This window comes from Chiloscyllium punctatum, chromosome 16, assembly GCF_047496795.1.
Source record: "Chiloscyllium punctatum isolate Juve2018m chromosome 16, sChiPun1.3, whole genome shotgun sequence".
Taxonomy (NCBI): Eukaryota; Metazoa; Chordata; class Chondrichthyes; order Orectolobiformes; family Hemiscylliidae; genus Chiloscyllium; species Chiloscyllium punctatum.
The window spans coordinates 27,929,025-27,948,564 of NC_092754.1; the positions used below are offsets into that span (position 1 = coordinate 27,929,025).

Here is a 19,540-nt window from a genome sequence, read left to right on the forward strand (position 1 = left end):
TGCAGAGAGTCGCCTGAGGTGGGAATTGAACCCGGGTCTCTGGCGCTGTGAGGCAGCAGTGCTAACCACTGTGCCACCGTGCTGCCCACGGTACAATTAAAGACAATTAATTACTTTTGAAGTATAGCCTCTGCTGTAATGTTGGAAATGCAGTGGCCATTTTGTACACAGCAAACTCAAGACAAACAGCAACGTGAGAAAAACCAGATAATCTGTTTTGAAATGTTAATTAAGGAATAAATATTGGCTAGTAATAATTCCCCTGCTCATCTTCAAAATAATCCCATTTGATCTTTCGCAATCACCTGAGCAGGTAGATGAGGCCTCAGTTTAAGATCTCATATGAAAGACAACACCTCTGACTGCATGGCAGTCCCTTGATACTGTATAGAAGTGTCAGTCTGGAATTTTGTGCTCAAGCCTTGGAGGGAATCATCAGGAACTTTGTGACTCAGAGACGACACTGCTACCAACTGAGCTATTGTTGACTTAAGAGAAGAGGACATAGATTTGGAGCTGTTAATGGAGGGAACTCTGCAGCACAAGTCATCTACATTGAAGGCACAGCACCAATTGACTAAAAGTAGAGGCCGGGATTTAGAGGAATGTAAAATTCTGCAAATGTGGTCAGAGAGAGAAATATGGCCATGAAAGAATGAGAATTTCAAATGAGTCTATTACAAGGAAATGATCATTGATGACTTCTGTTATGGTAAATGCCATAAAGGCAGACATTAATAGATAACAAAGCTATGGGCAAAAGTGAACATTAATATGGATAGAAGAATTGATACGGAAGGAGAGATTTATGGAGGAGACTACAGATATCAGATGAGAAATAGCAAAGCAAAACTGAGATTGAGACTGAAATCACTGAGGACGAGGAGCTGCCCAATACAGAGGCTAAGGGGGAAAAGGTTCAGGGTATACCGCAGTATAAAATTCAAAGCAGGAAGAGTGTTTGTACCTCAACAAAGACCAGGGATGAAACCTGCCCAATTTCCAGGTCATTGTGACTCATTAGAGGCAGTGGCAGTATTACATATTCTTCTTATAAGCAGCTGAGCAGCTTTCAGTTCTAATTGGGAAGCGGCTGCAGTAGGCAACATAGTCTTGTTCATAACTATTGTTCTATTTGCAATGCTTGCTAATCAAAGTCAGATTGCTTAACTCTGCATAAAAATGCCAGGTTTGACGGCCATTCTGTACTCAATTAGCTAATATCAGTTAGGGAATCAGTTGGGAAGTTAATATGGATTTTATTGCAACTTGAAAGGGGAAAAGTCAATACTAGACTAGTCCACGAATGATTTTCAGTAACTCCCAGCTAGAAAGTACACATAATCCTTTACATGTACATAATGGGAAGATGCTCAATTTTGATGCCCTGTATGGCTGAATAGCCAGTCTATTTTCTAGATTTACAAAGAAGAACAGATACTCGGATGGGATTCTTCTGGCCTAACAGCTGCTGTTGTTAGATATGGCATTTTAACTATAGCTCAACAGTGGAATGATATCCTGTAAGTCACCCATAGTTTTGAGGCTGAACCTTAGAAATGAATGTCACTAATACTTCAACATGGTGGATTGCAACAACAAGACCTTGTCCTTCCCTACCATCCTCACAGGCAAACATGATCCAGCTCAGGTTGTTAGATACTAATTAGGACTAGGAAACCTGATTATATTTTTCCTCAGGACACTGAGGCCAATTTTAGCATTCCTCCTGCTCCTTGGCCCAAATCAGGTAGCTCAATGAATAGATGACCAGGGACCAAACACAAGGTTCAGTGGGACTTGTGCAGCTTTCAAGTGCTGGCTTAAAAAACTGAAGAACTGCAAAAAAAAAACAAACAAATAGTTTTCATTTACAGTAATTGCAATACCGTGTTGAAGACATGAAGATACCACTCTTTAAAGAGGTGTCATTGTAAGGAAGCCTGCAAACATCCTGGGGAAAGGACACAGAAAAATTCTCAGGGTGCTGCGACTTTGAAGGATCCTAACAGAAAGAACAGAGACACAAAACATAAAGATGGTGACCACATGAGTGAAGGCAGCACAGTGTATATATGCTAGGTGCAGATGAAGGCAGCCATTTGGTTTGCAGTACAAAGCCTATCACTCTTCAGTACAGCATCAAACCGTTTCTTAAATTAAAACGATGCCTTCAGAACTCCTCTTATTAACTATGTTTCAGTTGATAATCACGCACTATGTTTAAAAAAAATTGAACACCTAGCCTAAATTTGCCCTGCTGAACCTTGGCATTGTGTCGACTTGAGTGTGTGTGTGTTGCTGGAAAAGCACAGCAGGTCAGGCAGCATCCGAGAAGCAGGAGAATCGCTGTTTGGGCAAAAGCCCTTCATCAGAAATGTTCCACCACAGAACACACCAGATGCCTCCTTCTCAAAAGACCAAAATTTCTCCTCCCATGTGGTTGAAGATGCCCTCCAATGCATCTCATCCACATCTCACACCTGTGCCCTCGAACACCACCCCTCCAACTGCAACAAGGACAAAACGCCCTGGTCCTCACCTTCCACCCCACCTCCGCATTAATCGTATCATCTGCCGATATTTCCAACACCTACCAATGGACCCCACCGCCAGGGATTTATTTCCCTCCCCAACCCTATCCGCTTTCTGCAAATACTGTTCCCTCCATGAGCACCTGGTCAGGTCCATGCCACCTAACAACCTATCCCCCCTCCTGGCACCTTCCCCTGCCATCGCAGGAATTGCAAAATCTGCACCTTCACCTTTGCCCAAAGCCCCAAAGGAGCCTTCCACATCATTCAAAATTTCATCTGCACTTCCACAAATGTCATTTACTGTATCCATTGCTCCCAATGCAGTCTCCTCTGCATTGTGGAGACTAGACGCCTTCTTGCAGAGTGCTTCAAAGAACATCTCTGGGACACTGCACCAATCAACCCCATCGCCCTGTGGCTGAACATTTCAACTTCTCCTTCCACTCCGCCAAGGACATGCAGGTCCTGGGCCTCCTCCATCGCCACTCCATCACCACCTGATGCCTGGAAGAAGAACGCCTCATCTTCCGCCTCGGGACCCTTCAACCACAGGACATCAATGTGGACTTCACCAGTTTCCTCATTTCCCCCTCCCCCCATCTTACCCCAGTTCCAACCTTCCAGCTCAGCACCATCCCCATGACCTGTCCCACCTGTCAATCTTCCTTCCCACATATGCACGCCACCCTCCTCTCCGACCTGTCACCTTCACCCCCAATTCCAGCCCGATAATGCACTCTCAGCTTTGTTCTCCCCAGCCCCACACCCCTCCCATTTATCTCTCCTGCCACATTCCTGATGAAGGGCTCCTGCCCGAAATGTCGATTCTCCTCCTCCTCCTCGGATGCTGCCTAACCTGCTGTGCTTTTCCAGCACCACGCACTCTCGACTCTGATCTCCAGCATCTGCAGTCCTCACATTTTCTTTGCGTCAACTTGCCCTGCTAGGTTATGTATGTTAATGTACTGATCTAGATTTACTGCCCTTACTTTGGTTAAATGTCTCATTAAAATTTCTTTTAAAGTTTAAAGGTGAAATCTGTAGATGAATTCAAAGGGTGCGATGACAGGGGAGGAATCATTTCTAGGTAAAAACAATGACTGCAGATGCTGGAAACCAGATTCTGGATTAGTGGTGCTGGAAAAGCACAGCAGTTCAGGCAGCATCCGAGGAGCAGTAAAATCGACGTTTCGGGCAAAAGCCCTTCATTAGGAATACAGGCAGAGAGCCTGAAGGGTGGAGAGATAAATGAGAGGAGGAATCATTTTTAGGTCAGTATAGTTTACCAATCTTGATCTTTATCTGATCAATACAAACAGTTCTCGCCAACAGTATTTCAACCCTAAGTTACAATTTAAACAGTTGTTTGAAGTTACACCTTAATAGTACTCGGATAATTTTCATAGTCAAAGGAATATTACATCAAAAATTCAGCTGCAAATTTTTCAGTTATTACTTATACACCTTAGTAACAACTATAGTTTCTGAGCACATACTTGGCAAATAAATGTATGATAGTGACAAATCTATCCAATCCATCAGGGCATATACCATATTTCAATTAGACAGGGCATTAATTCAGTTGATAAATGGGTTTAACATATGGTAGATCTACAGTTGCAATATTTAGCCAATTATTGGATACACAGTTTAATGCCATGCATTGTATAAAATCTCAGGGATAATTTTCTGGTGCTTTAGTGCCCAGCTGTTATTTCATTACATTATTGTAGTAGTGAAAACGATACTTTTGGGCATGAGTTCTATAATTAACTGCAGATTTTCCAAAAGAAAAACTCTATTTGGGCAGTTAATTTCCTGATCAGCACTGCCCTTTAAATTAATAATGGTTACTCTGCCATTTTCTGTGAGAACGGGTATCACTCTGTGTCAAACACATAAAAAGGTAGAAAGGTGTGGTTGTTTGCAACTTGTGGTTGAAATCACTTGAATGACATTCGTTTTTAGTTACACATGAAAATAAATGTGGGCTATTCCTTCCCTCGAGGTGCTGACTCTTACTGGGAACAGTTTTACTGGCACTGGAAGGCTCTTAATACATAGTTTAAGTGAAAACCTTTGTCAGAATGGGAAAGGAAAACAAGCAAAGAAAAATGGTTGGATAGTGTATGGAGCACTATCCAACTCTTTTTATACCATTTACCGTCTTAATTATTTTCAGAGAACGCTCCAATGAGCCAAGCCGGTCACTCAACTTCACAGTCTCATCTTGAAGCTGTTTGTTCTCCTCTTCCAAGTAGTTAATCCTAAAATGTGAGTGAAAGGTAATCGATCAATATTGGCCATCATTAGCAGCGTATGGAGACTGAACTGTATTTATGTTCCTCTGCTATCAGTTTTTCCCCTCTCCACTTCCACTTTCAAAAGGTGTTAACTCCTTGTTGGCGTACAACTCTAAAGGAAGCAGCCATTCTTCTTGTTGGGCTTTAACGGTGAACATTAGCAGGCTACTTGACTATAAAAGGCATCATAACAATTTTGTTTTCACCCATGATCAGACCAGTGAGTGGAAGGTATTATAGGTTCTCCAGTTAATCCCCTGCCCTGCCAAAGCAAAGGGTGCTGAGAATGGTTGCAGCAGTAAATGTAGCACACACTGAGACCAGGTGTGGAACCTTCTTGGGAACTAGGATCTCACCATGTTAAATGGGAGATATTCCTAGGAAGCCAAGATCTGTAGAGATTTGAAACACCATCTTTTAATTTTTTTAAAGAAATCAATCAATAGTGCACAGAAAGCATCATCCCCATCCCCTATTATCACTGAGATTTAGCAAAATTATAAATATCAATTTTTATGACATTGAGAAAGTACAAGGTGTGGCTTGTCTTCTCAGCTGATACTTTACATTTTGAAAGAGAAAAGGTGGAGGGAATTTAAAAATCTAGAGGATACAAATATGAAGAAGCCATTCCACCTCCCAGTTAATCTGCCTTACAGTCTGGAATTGAGGTTAGATTTGTCAGTTGGACCCTTTATTAGGAATACAAATAGGGCTTCTCCAGCTTGACTGTGTAAGCCTGATGACAGGCCAGTCTCCCTTAAACATTAACTTTTGTTTCTGCCACAAAGCTGTGTGACCCTGGGGCACATATAGAAGCTAGAATCTGGGCATTTCAACAGCAGACTGGATCCACTGCTCACACCTTTATTCTGGAAACATTCAATCTCAAATATTGAGCTCTTCATACCATTTTCTTTCATTTTATACTAAAAAAAAGCAAAACAATTGGGATGTAAGGTCACTGGGCTAAAGATCAGAGGCCAGGCTCATGCTATTGGGACATGGGTCCAAATCCCACCACAGCAGATGGTTTCATTTAAATTCAGTTAATACTATCTGGAATATAAAAATGATGGCAACCATAACATTATAATTGACTGCTATAAAAACTCACCTGGTTAACCAAGGCCCTTTAGGGAAGAATGTTGGTCCTCCTCACCTGGTCTGGTCTACATGCGACTCCAGACCTACCGTAATGTTACTGACTCTTGACTACCTTCTGACATGGCCCAGTAAGACACTCAGTTCAAGGGGAAATTAGGGATGCACAATAAATGCTGCCCATTCCAGCTGTGTTCCAGCAAGAACTCAACAAAATGCAGATGGCATCAGACAGCAATTGCTCAATCACTACTGCTGCCACTAACTACAGTCTCAATCCACTGTATAGTTTGGTCATGTTCCACTGTGATAATATTGGACAGAATTTAATGCCCTGAGGTGAATTTTGTTACGTGGGTGAAGTGGGAATTAATTAGTCAGCAAGGAGGTGAATCGGGACCCTTTGCCCCAGTGAAGTTCATCCCCAACTTACAATACCCCTCTCAGGGGACTTGACAGGGTAGATACGGATAGTTTGTATCCTTTTGTAGGAGAGTCTAGGACCAAAGGGCATAATCACAATATAAAAGAGGTCACACATTTAAGGCAGAGATGAGGAAGAATTTTTTTTCAGAAGATAGTGAATCAGTGGAATTCTTTACCTAAGAAGTCTGTTGAGGGTGGGTGAGTTAGGCAGCTTTTTAGTCAGTATGATAATTAAGGGTTATGGGGAAAAGGCAGGAAAGTGGAGTTGATGATTATCAGGTCATGATCCCACTAAATGGCAGAGCAGACTTGATGGGTTGAATGACCTACTTCTGCTCCTCCATCTTATAGTCAGTATTTATCCTTTGCCCAGCCAATCAAAACTGAGGATAATTATTCCTACTGATATATGGCTTGAATCAGCTAATTTGGCACAGACCAGGAATCATACTAGTCAGAAGACAGTGCACCCAGCCACTCAGTCATACAGGGAATAGATATCATGCACTTATTTATATTTATATTTATATTTTAATACCTCAAGTACCATTCTATTCAAGCCCAACTATACATTACCTCCTTAAGAGACAAGAAATCGTTCAGTTTTACTGTCCACTCTGTGGGTTTAATTGATACAGATACATTCAACCTTCCAAGAAAAAAACCTACAGTTCCCTCATCTTTGTATACATTCTTTAAAAGATTCCAGAATGTTAGGCTTCATTATCCTACCCAAAGAGTTGATCATTCTTTGTGTGAGATTCTCCTGATGTTACACCATGTCACCCAACAGTTGAAGTTTACAAACCTAATAACTAGTCCAGATGCACCTCCACTTTGATGCTTCCATATTTGTGCCTCATAAGACTATAAGATGAGATCATGACTCATTGAATAATCCTCAACTCCACTTTCTTGCTTTTCCCCATCAACTTTGATTCCCTTATTGAATGAAAATCTGTCTCTCTCAGTCTTGAATATACTTAACTACCCAGCCACTACATTACAGAATTGGTGAGGTCTCTTCTGGAGTACTCTGTGCAGTTCTGGTCACCCTGCTACAGGAAGGATATTATTAAGTCGGAGTGGGTTCAGAAAAGATTTACCAGGATGTTGCCAGAAATGGAGGGTTTGAGTGATAGCAATAGGCTAGGTAAAAACAATGACTACAGATGCTGGAAACCAGAGTCTAGATTAGAATGGTGCTGGAAAAACACAGCAATTCAGTCAGCATCTGAGGAGCAGTAAAATCGATGTTTCAGGCAAAAGCCCTTCATCAGGAATACAGCTTATGAATTCTCCTGAGGATGTAGTACAGAAGGGATCCTTTGCAATTCTGAGAGAGTGTGGCCCTCAGCTGAGGCAGGGCTGACTGTGTGCCTGATGAAGGGCTGACTGTATTCCCGATGAAGGGCTTTTGCCCGAAATGTCAATTTTACTGCTCCTCGGATGCTGCCTGAACTGCTGTGCTTTTCCAGCACCATTCTAATCTAGACTTATAGCAATAGGCTGGAAAGTCTGTGACTTTTTCACTGGAGCGTAGGAGGTTGCGGGGTGACCTTATAGATGTTTATTAAATCATGAGGGCCATAGATAAAGGGAATAACAAGGATCTCTTCCTTAGTACAAAGGGGGGGGTACAAAATTAGGGGAGAGGAGAAAGTTTTAAAAAGGACACGAGGGACAATCTTTTTACTCAGATAGTGGTTCGTGTGTGGGATGAATTGCCAGAGGAAGTGGTGGATGCAGGTACAGTTACAATGTTTAAAAGACATGTGGATAAGTACATGAATAGGTAAGGTTTGGAGGAACTTGAGTCTAATGCAGGCAAGTGAGACTAGTTTAGTTTGGGAACAAGGTGTGGAGTAGCTCAACCAAAAGGTCTCTTTCCATGCTGTGCGATTCTGTAACTGATTTTTGTGCTGACTGCAAACTTGGCTTTATCCACCTCCCTCATCTACATCATAAATATATATTGTAAATAATTGTGTTCCCAGTACGGATCTGTGTAGCACTCCACTAGTTACAGGTTGTCAGCATGAGAATGCTCCCATTATTCCAATTGTTTGTCAAACTTTAGTGAGCTGATCCCATGCTAATTTACCATTCCCAAAACCACAAGCTCTTAAGAAGTAGCCAAAAGTGCAGTAACCTTATCAAATGCCTTTTGGAAATCTAAATATATTAGGTTTACTAAGTCCCTTTTATCCATCCTGCTCGTTACTTCTTTGAAGAATTCTAATAAATTTCCTCTTTCCCTTGTTGAATAAGCATGATACATTAGCAGTTTTCCAGTCTTCTGGGACTTTTCCAGAATCAAACAATTCTTGAAAAATTGCTTGCACATTATCTTTGTAGTTACTTCCTTTAATATTCGAGGACTCATCCCACCAGGTTTGGAGATATACTGGTTTTTACCTTATTACTAGTTTTTCTCTAATGATAGTTATTGTACTAATTGATTACCCCTTTTGCCTCTTGATTATTATGTATTTTTCTTCCTTTTCATTCATTTAAGCTCTTGTTGTGATCTTGATAAACTTGTGGTCTTGTAAGTTTATCCTTTAAATTTATTTCTTCCCTCTTTATTATTTGTTGGTCACCTTTTGTTATAAAGTCATGGAATCATGGAATCATAGAGTCATATAGCACAGAAACAGACTATATGGTCCAACATGTCCATGCCGACCGGTTTTCCTAAACTGAACTAGCTGCATTTATACTGCTGAATTGTCACTATTGGGGAACATGGAAGCCAAAATGCACAAAGCAAGATTCCACAAATAGCAATCTGATTATGACCAGATAATCCTTTTCTTTAGTGATATTGGTTGAAAGATAAATATTGCCCAGGTCACAGGGGAGAACTGCCCTGCATTTCTTCCAACTAATATTGTGGGAACAGTTATGTCCACCATAGCTTAGTGAGTCATTAGAAAAATAGCAGCACTAACAGGAAAGCACTCCCTTAGTAAGTTGGCCAGTTAGTTTGTAAAACTTCCTCCATCCTTTGGCTAACCACTAATCTTCACCTCATTGCATTCTTCTCTTTCAATTGAATGGTATCATTAACTTCCCTGATTAACTTTGGTTGGCTTATCTTACAGACATTCTTTCTCAGTGGGAAATATCTTTGTTGTGAGCCATGAACTATTTCCTTATGCCTGCAATTGTTCCTCAACTGTCTTTGCTACTAAACACCTTTTTCAGTTCACTCTGCCTTCATTCCTTTGTCAAAGCTCTGATTTTAAATTTAGCACAGTTATTTTCAACTCAAGTTTCTCACTCTCAAACAGAATGCTAAATTCAATTATGCTACAGTCATTACTCATAATCAGATTTTAATCATAATTGACTTTTAATACATTTTACTTAGCTTCTGTAGATGCACTCTTTCTACCCAATCCCAACACAGGCAACATTCGATGGATGGAGACAGTGAGGTCTGCAGATGCCGGAGATCAGAGTTGAGAGTGTGTTGCTGGAAAAGCACAGCAGGTCAGGCAATATCCGCCGAGCAGGAAAAGCCCTTCCTGATGAAGGGCTCTGGCCTGAAACGTTAATTTTCCTGCTCCTCGGATGCTGCCTGACCTGCCCTGCTTTTCCAGCACCACACACTGAACATTCTACTGATGTTGGCCAAAATAAACATGGACCTGAAATACCAATGACACACTCCAATGTTGCTGTGGTGTTTGGAGAAAATGAAGTAAAACCGGTTCTGTTGAGGATCTACCAAGATTCAATAATGCATTTCGGAATAGTTGAGGAACAGGCAGTTGAATCCTCGAAGGGGTCCTTACTGGATCATAAAGATGCACCAATAATTCCTTTGACAGCAACAGAACTGAATCGATAGCAAGAGGACTTTTCAAGGCTACACCTGCTATTTCATGGTAGTACAGTGTTTCTGTCATTCAAAGACTCAGTCAGGTCACGCACTGAAACATCACCACAACCAACCTAACAAACTCCACCACACCATTTGGGAGAAGGATAGTGATGCTGGGTCCACTTCGTTGCACTTGGGCTGGTGCAGCAGGCTAACAGAACTTTGACCGTATTTACTTTCACTTTTTTCCTCAGTTACCCAAATGCACGATTAATGGAGAACCCTTAAACTGGGCATAAAATTACTGTTCGCAATTAGCTTAAAAAATGCTGTAGAAGCAGGAATTGAGATTTCTCATTTGTAGACTGGGTTTGTTTGTTTAAATTAACAAGAAACTCAGTCCCCTGGTCCAGTTCAGAAGAAAAGATCTTTACCAGCAGAAATTCAGTTTAGTTTTGACAGTTTCCAGATCATCAGAGCTGGAAAGATGTTTTAAGCTGTTTAAGCAATCTAAGTTGACAGGGCTAGGAAAAACCCTGACAATTTTCTTGGAGTTTGAGATTGTGTGCTTCTCAGAGAGACAATAATGGAGAGAATCACATTTGCTGAATGTGCTGACATTCACTGAAAGGAAACATTAACAACCTTGTGAATTAAGTGAAACATTAAACAGTTGGGAATGAAACTTCAGTGGGGTCTTAGTTTCCATAATGTATATTGCTAGGAAAAATAGTTGAAGCATTATTCTTGCTGTTTGTACAAGCTTTCTAAATTGTCTTAAATATAGCTCTTTTTTTTCCCTTTCGTGTATAATAAACTTTTATGTTCTTTTGATAAAGTACATTGGCAGCTTCTTGTGAATATCCTCATTGAGACCATCATGGTAACCCAATAGCAAAAATAAAACAGAGAAGGATAGTGGTCTTGGGTCTACTTCATTGTACTTGAGCTGGTGCAGCAGGCTAACAGAACTTTGACTGTATTTACTTTCACATTTTCCAAATTTTCGCAAATTAAAAACAAAACTTAATTAAGATTTTATCAGATTTTAACCATAATTGATTAATTAAGGTAGGTTTTACTCTGGGATCTGACTTGTCCAATAGAACTATCACCTGGGATTATAACAATTGTCCTTAACATTTATCTTGTTCTTTCTGAAGTGTAAAAATGTTGCTTTTCATCTTACCTGCCATGTTTGTTGAAAGGAAAATATCACATTGTCCATGAAACTATATAATTGCTTTCAAAAGACCACAGAATTCCACAATAAAAACAGGAAATGCTGGAGCAAGTCAGCATGTCTGGCAGCACTTATGAAGCAGAAACAGAGTTAATGTTTCAAGTTCAGTATGAGTCTTTTTCAGACCATGTTGCTGGAATTCTTAAGAAAAATCATATTGGACTTGAAATGTTAACTCAGTCTTTCCTTCTCCATAGATACAGTCAGACCTGCTGAGTTTCTCAAGCTCTTTCTGTTCTTATTTCTGACCACCAGCACCTGCAGCACTTGGCTTTCACTACAGAAATCCAACGGACTAGTTTTTAAAAATCTAGATAGTATTGCTAATCACTACTTCATGACTTAACTCATCATTTTTGTATTTGGGTAATGACCTGCAATGTAGACCTTGAACTTAACAAATAAACTAATCTTTAACTTAGCAAAGTTCCACCAGACAACAAATGAGAGAAAAAACGTATCTAATTTCTCACCCAACCCTGAGGATAGTGACATTGTTATGATTTTCTGCCCCATCAGTTGTCCAGACCCTACATTCTGGAATTTCCTCTACTATGCCTGTCCACCTCCTTGTTTAAGATACTTTGCAAAATCTTTTCCTTTGGTCAGGTTTTTGACTAAATAATAACCTAATAACTTCTTATGTGGCTCAATGCTTTTCTTGGTTTAATAACCCTGCTCTGAAGTGCTTGGGATAGTCTAAACATTAGAGGTGCTGCATAAGTACAAGTCATTGTTGTTTCGCATCAGCTGGCCTCAGCTATTCATTGGATAATCCACAGCCTCCTAAAGTTGCATGAATACGTTTGCATTTAGCAATGCATTTTCAACAAACAAGCTGCTTGCAATCCTCAAGCTTCTTACTCTTTATTTCGAACTTTATCAATTTTTCCTCACGGAGCAAACATCTTGGTACTAACTCATCATTCCTACTCCAGCAGTGAAACTGGGCAATATCCTGTCTCAAAATGTCTCCCAGGTGACATCAAGGACTGACCTGGATGCTGATTTTTGGGATTTCCACTGGCCTTGGTCGTTAACAGTTCTTGTTGCTGACAATGAGCAGGTACCAGAGGCAGGAGATCTAGTGGGGAGGGGTAAAAGGAAAATTAAAATATGAAAAGCCTACCAACTAGGGGATTTGTGAATTGGAGGTGCCGCAACTAGGGGATTTATTTCCTACGTAATGATGTTACATAGACTGCAGTAGTACCTTCAGAGTAAAGATACCTTTACAGTAAAGTTAAATTGCTCGTTAATTTATTTTGAAAACTCAAAAGGTTCTGATGGGTCAAATCTTAATTAACTGGGATTTTAGAACTTAACAAGTTTCACACTACTCAACATAAAAAGTCACAAAGATGATTCTTTTACACACTTGAAAGCATTGATCAGATTGTGCTTTGAATAACTGGACCCCAAGCTCCAGAATTCCCTGCCTAACCTCCTTTCTCCTCAAACGCTCTTTCCTCCTTTAACACAGCCCGTAAAATTACCATAGTTTTTTTTTCTTTTGACCATAGCTTTTAATTATTAGTTCTAGTGCATTGTGGAGTCAAATTTTGTTTGCAAGCACACCTGTGAAGTGTCTTGGAATATTTTACAATGTTAAAAGCACTATACAAATGAAAATCATTTAATTTGCTTGGCGAAGACTTGTCAAATATTTGTAAATTTTGGGATATGCATTACCGTACTTGCGTTAACTGTTCCATGTGTAAACAAATTATATGTTTTTTAAAATGTCTGCCAATCCTTTAATCAAATGAACAATTACAGCTGTTAGCTTTAACACCAAAGGGTTGAACCAGTTGCAATGGGTCTCCTGAAATTTGCTGCATTAGAAGACAGGGTAAAGGAAAAGGAATGAGCCGAAGATCAGAAGGTGTGAGCTAGGAAATAATAATTGATAAACTCAGGTTCTAGAATGGAGCTGAGTGGCTGTATAAGAAAATTATAAGTATAGATAAAATAAACACAGAATATGCTTTCAAAGGAAGTCAGGCTAGTGCAACCAAAGGGACAGACTTTGGGAACGTTTTAAGGGACAAAAGATCTTCTCTCATTGTAGTGTGAAGATAAAAACTTATTACTAAATGAGTATTTAGTACATGGTAAATAGAATATGAATGTTAAACACTTAGCTTCAAATTGCTAATCGTCTACAAAGGCTTCAATGGGCAGGGAGATCCACCCAGGGAAAAGAACGTTGTATAAAAGTATGAAATTTTAATACTTTCTGTGCGTGCACCTGCTTCTCTACCTACCTTTATTTAACATTTGCAGTTCTGCTTTGGATATCGTCCAGTAAATCAACAAACCATTTCTGACATATGTGGCCCCTTGCATATATCTTCCTGAATAATTATCTCATCAACAAAGTGATTATTTACTTAATCATGCTAATTGATTGGATGCACATAGATTAGAATTTAATGGTGCCCTTGGTAGTGGGCTGGTTTCCTAATGCCATGTAATTCTCTGAGGGGGGAACATCAAGGATGGCTTTCCCATTCAAAATCAACTGAGACCATTAAGTGTGTAACTAATGGCCATTTCTCACCACTACTGGCATTTTACCAGCAGTAGGCGCATTCTGCTTCGTGTGGACAACAAAACCAAGACTGGCAGCTTCCTTCAGAATCAAAAAGGGAGCTTTTGTGACTAGACAGAATGGGACACGGAATGACCCCCAATTGCAAGGGAAACAACTCTCCTCTCCTCCTTACCCTGGCAGAGCCCCACTTTACCGACTCTCCCCTGTCACACACACCCTGTGACCCTGATCCCACTTAACTTGTTCCCAGGGTGATGTTCACCTGTGGTTCCGGGTTGGGTGCAGTTCCAGCACTAGTCATTGGTGGCACTGCTGTGACCAAACAACAGTCGATCCTGCAATTGACTGGTAGCACTTGGAAACAGGATCTAACTGCTGAAAGGGCCAGGAACTCTGATACTAGGAAATTAATTCTTGATTGCGATATAACTGGAAAGGGGTCCCTAGAAATGGCTAAGGCAGGTTTCTTCCGATTTTCTGACCTGCTGATGGGGCCGCCACTGCTCTATCAAAATTCAGTTTACCGTTTTTGAGCATAATAATGACCTGAGGAAGTTGTCAAATGAAGCAAAACATGGAAATGGAAGAAAAGTCATGTGAGAGTAAAAGACAAACACACAACTTAAAGTATTTCCTTAAAAATAAAAATAAACCTGACAACCTAGACCTTATTTGGTATCAGGGAGCTCCCTGTAACTCAGTGTTGCACACTAGACAAAGATTACTCAAAAGCAACTAGAAGGACAGCTCTGCATATGAATGTCATAATAAAGGAGATATTTTGAATAATATAAAACGTCACCTTTGCCTGTTTATACAGTAGTATTGGGATTTTGAGATGATGATGTAACCCAACCAGTCCCACTGATAATGTCTGCATGGACAAGTTGTATGTGAAAAGTGTGCAATCCCATCTCTGGTGGAAATTTTCAATGACTTTACAACAGAACGATGGTGATCCAGCCAGTTAACCAGGTCCCATCTTACATTACTCCACAGCTTGCCAGCTTTTAAGGCTCCTGTTTGCAATTTTACCCCCTCTCACACACACAGAAAACTCAACTTTCACAAGGTACATTTGAAATGCAGGTACCTGTGCTTTACGTTGCAGACAACTGAATTGTTGTTCCGCACAGCATCCTCTTGCTCACTCAACTGTTGCAGAAGCTCCCGTTTCTCAACAAGAAGCAGGTCATTTTCATATGTAACCTTCATATTCCAGGCGTGTTCCTGTTAGTTAGTGAAAAGTGACAACATGAGCATGAACTGTTGTCCTACTTCTTCGATTATTAATTTTTAATATAAATTGCAATGCTTGTTAGGATCAACTGCTGCTAGTGCTGGGGAATTAAGCAATTTTCAAACATGGCACCAGATTAAGTTCATTGTGGGCTAGGTGCAGAGTAAAGCTCACTTTTAGCTATCACCTGACAAGTACTCCCAAGTCAGCTATATCACAGGTTAGAAACAAAATACACTTCCTCTATTACCAGGGAAATTAATGATTTTATGACCTATTTGTTTTAAGGACACAAGTCAACAAAAATTGAAGTCTCCTTAAAACCAAACACAGCAGCCTTTGTTTAATGATCCATCAAAAATGCAAAGTTAAAAATCACACAACACCAGGTTATAGTCCAACAGGTTTCATTGGAAGCACACTGGCTTTCGGAGTGCTGCTCCTTCATCAGGTGATAGTGAAGGCACCGTGGGGGCCATCCCTGGGGGCATTGTGCCTAAGTGCAGAGTTGCTGATCTGGTTAAGATCAGTTAACTCAGCACAGTACATGGACCTTAGGAAAGGTTTTCTTGCTGTATGCTCTTGAGTCACACGGTGCCTTCACTAATTGATGAAGAAGTGGCACTCTGAAAGCTAGTGTGATTCCAATTCAACCTGTTGGACTATAACCTGGTGTTGGGTGATTTTTAACTTTGTACACCACAGTCCAACACCGGCATCTCCAAATCATCAAAAATGCAGGTTGCCAGTGTTCTTCCCAGATTTCTTTTTACTAAAATGGATTATTTTTAATCCTTGATGTTCTTCCTCCTCTCCCAAAGTTGCTGAGACATGATAGGGAAGGGTTTGACATTCTTTAGTACAAAGTGATTTTTCTCCTTGAGCATGAGAGAGAATATCAACAAAATATAAGTATTGGGGAATGGAAAACGTAATTGATATCTGTCTTCCATCCCTGGGGGCATTGTGCCTAATTGCAGAGTTGCTGATCTGGTTAAGTTCAGTTAGCTCAGCACAGTACATGGCCCTTAGGAAAGGTTTTCTTGCTGTATGCTCTTGAGTCACATGGTGCCTTCACTAATTGAGAACTGGATGGAGTAGACAGGGAGGCTATTATACCCTGAGAAATCTCATAGGTCAACGCAGCAATCACAATTTAGACTGCAAATATGTAGCTAATTGCATGCAAGAAGCTCTGATAAAACAGCCAAGATTAAAACAGCAAAACAGATTAAAAATCACTTAATCTGTATTTTGGTAGCACAAACTGAAGAAGATATGCTCGCATGGAACTCCCTACTCTCCTTTGACTTTAAATGAAGTCTCATTCTAATTCATGGAGAATTTTTCAGGTGGTAGAGTTCCCTGGGCTACCACCTGTAGAGTCATTGGCAAATCCACTCCTGCTCATACTGGGTGCACTGCAGCCGGTGGCTGGAGATACAATTTCTGCATTTCAGAGAGCTGTGAAGAAAACTGATTGGCTGTCGGTTGAATTGTCCCAGCAGCACCATAAACTGCATTGGACAGGACAAGGACCACAAGCAGTTCCCAGATACAGGGCCAGGGATACGTCAAGGTCTGAGGGTGGGGAGGGAAGTGACCACCTGGGAGGACATATAGGGGGTTTGTAGATGGAGATACTATTATGGGGAATGAATCTGCAGGAGTACCCAATCTTGAAAGGAGGCTATTGATGAAGGCACCCCAAACCCTTCCCCCGATTCAAGACCAGAACAGACTGACTTTCTGGTTTGGGATGAAGTGAGGACTGCAGATGCTGGAAACCAGAGTTTAGACTAGAGTGGTGCTGGAAGAGCACAGCAGGTCAGGCAGCATCCGAGGAGCAGGAAAATCGACGTTTCGGGCAAAAGCCCTTTCTGGTTTGGGCAGCCCACTGCTGAATTCAGGACCCAGAAGAGGAGTGCACAAAGTGCAAATCACTAAGACCTGTTCAATCTATTATGATATTACGTGATAGTTCCGTTTCCCTGTGATTCAGAGTTACAAAAAATTTACTTAATAGCAGCACCATTTAAACCAATGGGATTGGAATCTTGTTATAGCCAATACAGTAAGGAAAGTTCGCTTTCTACAAATAATGGTCTAAATTCTTCAATCGCGTTTCGCCAATTTGTGTTGAAGAAAAACACGTGATAGCAGAACCGACTGTCTTCTGGAAGCCAGACTCAATGCCAGAAGAACAATCATTGGCAGGTAGCCTGTCAATCTGAATTCTCTACATGCCTTGGATACTTCCATACAGCAATCATTGGCTAAGTAGGACTCATTAGAATCCCAATTCCTCTCTCATGTTTGCTCCATGTGAAGACTTCCCTTTCTATCAGGCAATGTGGTGACAAGTGCTTTCTTCACACTTGGCTGGAGTGCAAGGTAAAGTGCCCGTCGCTGTGTTAAGTTTATCCACATAATCTCTATTGCTGCCTCACAGGAAGGAAGCTTATGTCAGGTATAGATAGCTGGGATCAAGTGAATCCTTCATGGAGTATAGCGGGTGTAGGACTACACTTCAGAGGGAAACAGGGGGGCAAAGCAGTGCATGAGATAGCTTTGGCAGATAGGGTAAAGGAGACTCCAAAGAGATTCTACAAGTATATTAAGCAAAAAATGGTTACTAGGGAGAGAATAAGGTTCCTGAAAGATCAATGAGGCCATCTATGTGTGGGGAAATACAGGGGATGGGCGACATCTTGAATGAATATTTCTCATCTGTATTTACCATGGAGAAATGAGGCAGAGATGCCGGTGTTGGACTGGGGTGGATAAAATCAGAAGTCACACGCCTCCAGGTTATGGTCCAACAGATTTATTTTTAATTTGAAGCTTTTGGAGTGCTGCTTCTCCATCAGATGAAGGAGAAAGTTGATGGAGAAAGACATGGAAACCCGGGAACTCAGGGAAGTGAACAGTGATGTTTTGAAAACAGCCCGAGTTACAAAAGAGTAAATGCTGGATGTGTTAAAAAATAAAGGTGGATAAATCCCTGGGACCTGATCAAGTGTATCCCAGGACATTGTGGGAAGCTAGGGAAAAAAAGTGCATGAACCCTGATGGAGATATTTGTATTGTCTACAGCCACAGGTAAGGTGCCAGAAGATTGGAGGGTGGCTAATGTTGTGCCATTATTTAAGAAATACTGAAAGGAAAAGCCAGGGAACTACAGGCCAGTGAGACTAATGTCAGATTTGGACAAGTTGTTGGAGGGGTTTTAAGTGATGGGATCTACATGCGTTTGGAAAGGCAAGGACTGGTTAAAGATAGTCAGCATGGCTTTGTTTATGGAAAATAATTTTTTTGAAGAGGTGACCAGGAAGATGGTGAAGGCAGAGCAGTACACATTGTCTACATGGACTTTAGCAAGGCCTTCAACAAGGTACTGCATGGTAGACTGATTAGTAGGGTTAGATTATATGGGATCCAGGGAGTGCTAGACAATCAGATACAAATTTTTCTTGACGGTAGGAGGCAAAGGACAGTGGTAGAGGGTTGTTTTTCAGACTGGAGGCCTGTGACCAGTGGTGTGCTGCAGGAATTGGTGTTGGGTCCACTGCTGTTCAATAATTTGGATGAGAATATAGGAGACATGGTTAGTAAGTTTGCTGATGACACCAAAATTGTTAGTATAGTAGACAGTGAAGAAAGTTATCCAAGAATACAACGGGATCTTGATTAACTGGGCTGAGCAATAGCAGCTGGAGGTTAATCCAGATAAGTGCAAGGTGTTGCGTTTTGGTAAGACAAACTAGGGCAGGATTTACACAATTAATGAAAAGGGCCTGTGGAGTGTTGTCAAACCACGTATCTAGTTCACAAGTGGCATCATAAGTCGACAAGGTGGTGAAGGAGGCATTTGGTATGCTTGTCTTCATCAGTTAAAAATCACACAACACCAAGTTATAGTCCAACATTTTTATTTGGAATCACAAGCTTTCAGAGACCTGCTCTTTGTCCAGTAGCTCAGGGCTACCTGATGAAGGAGCAGCACTGTGAAAGCTTGCATTTCTGAATAAACCTGTTGCACTGTAACTTGATGTTGTGTGATTTTTAACTTTGTCTATCCCAGTCCAACACTGGCACTTCCACATCTTGCCTTCATCAGTCAGAGCACTAAGTACAGAAGTCAGGACAATATGTTACAGCTGTACAACACATTGGTAAGGCCACATTCAGAGTACTGCATACAGTTCTGGTCACCTTGCTATAGGAAGGATGTTACTAAACTGGAAAGGGTGTGAAAAAGATTTACAAGGAAGTTACTGAGATTGGAAGGTTTGAAT

The 19,540-nt window shown here is 40.9% G+C and overlaps 1 protein-coding gene across 9 annotated transcripts in view; it reads right to left on the reverse strand.

Annotated features, from left to right (window-relative positions):
* Nucleotides 1-19,540, reverse strand: part of ccdc30 (coiled-coil domain containing 30) — a 160,461-nt gene that overhangs the window by 10,023 nt on the left and 130,898 nt on the right. For 7 of the 9 annotated variants that reach the window (XM_072586608.1, XM_072586610.1, XM_072586609.1 and 4 more), the window contains 4 exons: nt 15,096-15,232; nt 12,443-12,529; nt 4,702-4,804; nt 1,890-2,005 (listed from right to left, as the gene is read on the reverse strand). In XM_072586608.1, the coding sequence (XP_072442709.1) occupies nt 1,890-2,005; nt 4,702-4,804; nt 12,443-12,529; nt 15,096-15,232 (443 nt within the window). The remainder of the gene's footprint in view (nt 1-1,889; nt 2,006-4,701; nt 4,805-12,442; nt 12,530-15,095; nt 15,233-19,540) is intronic. The other 2 variants (XM_072586611.1, XM_072586615.1) reach the window with 2 other exon arrangements.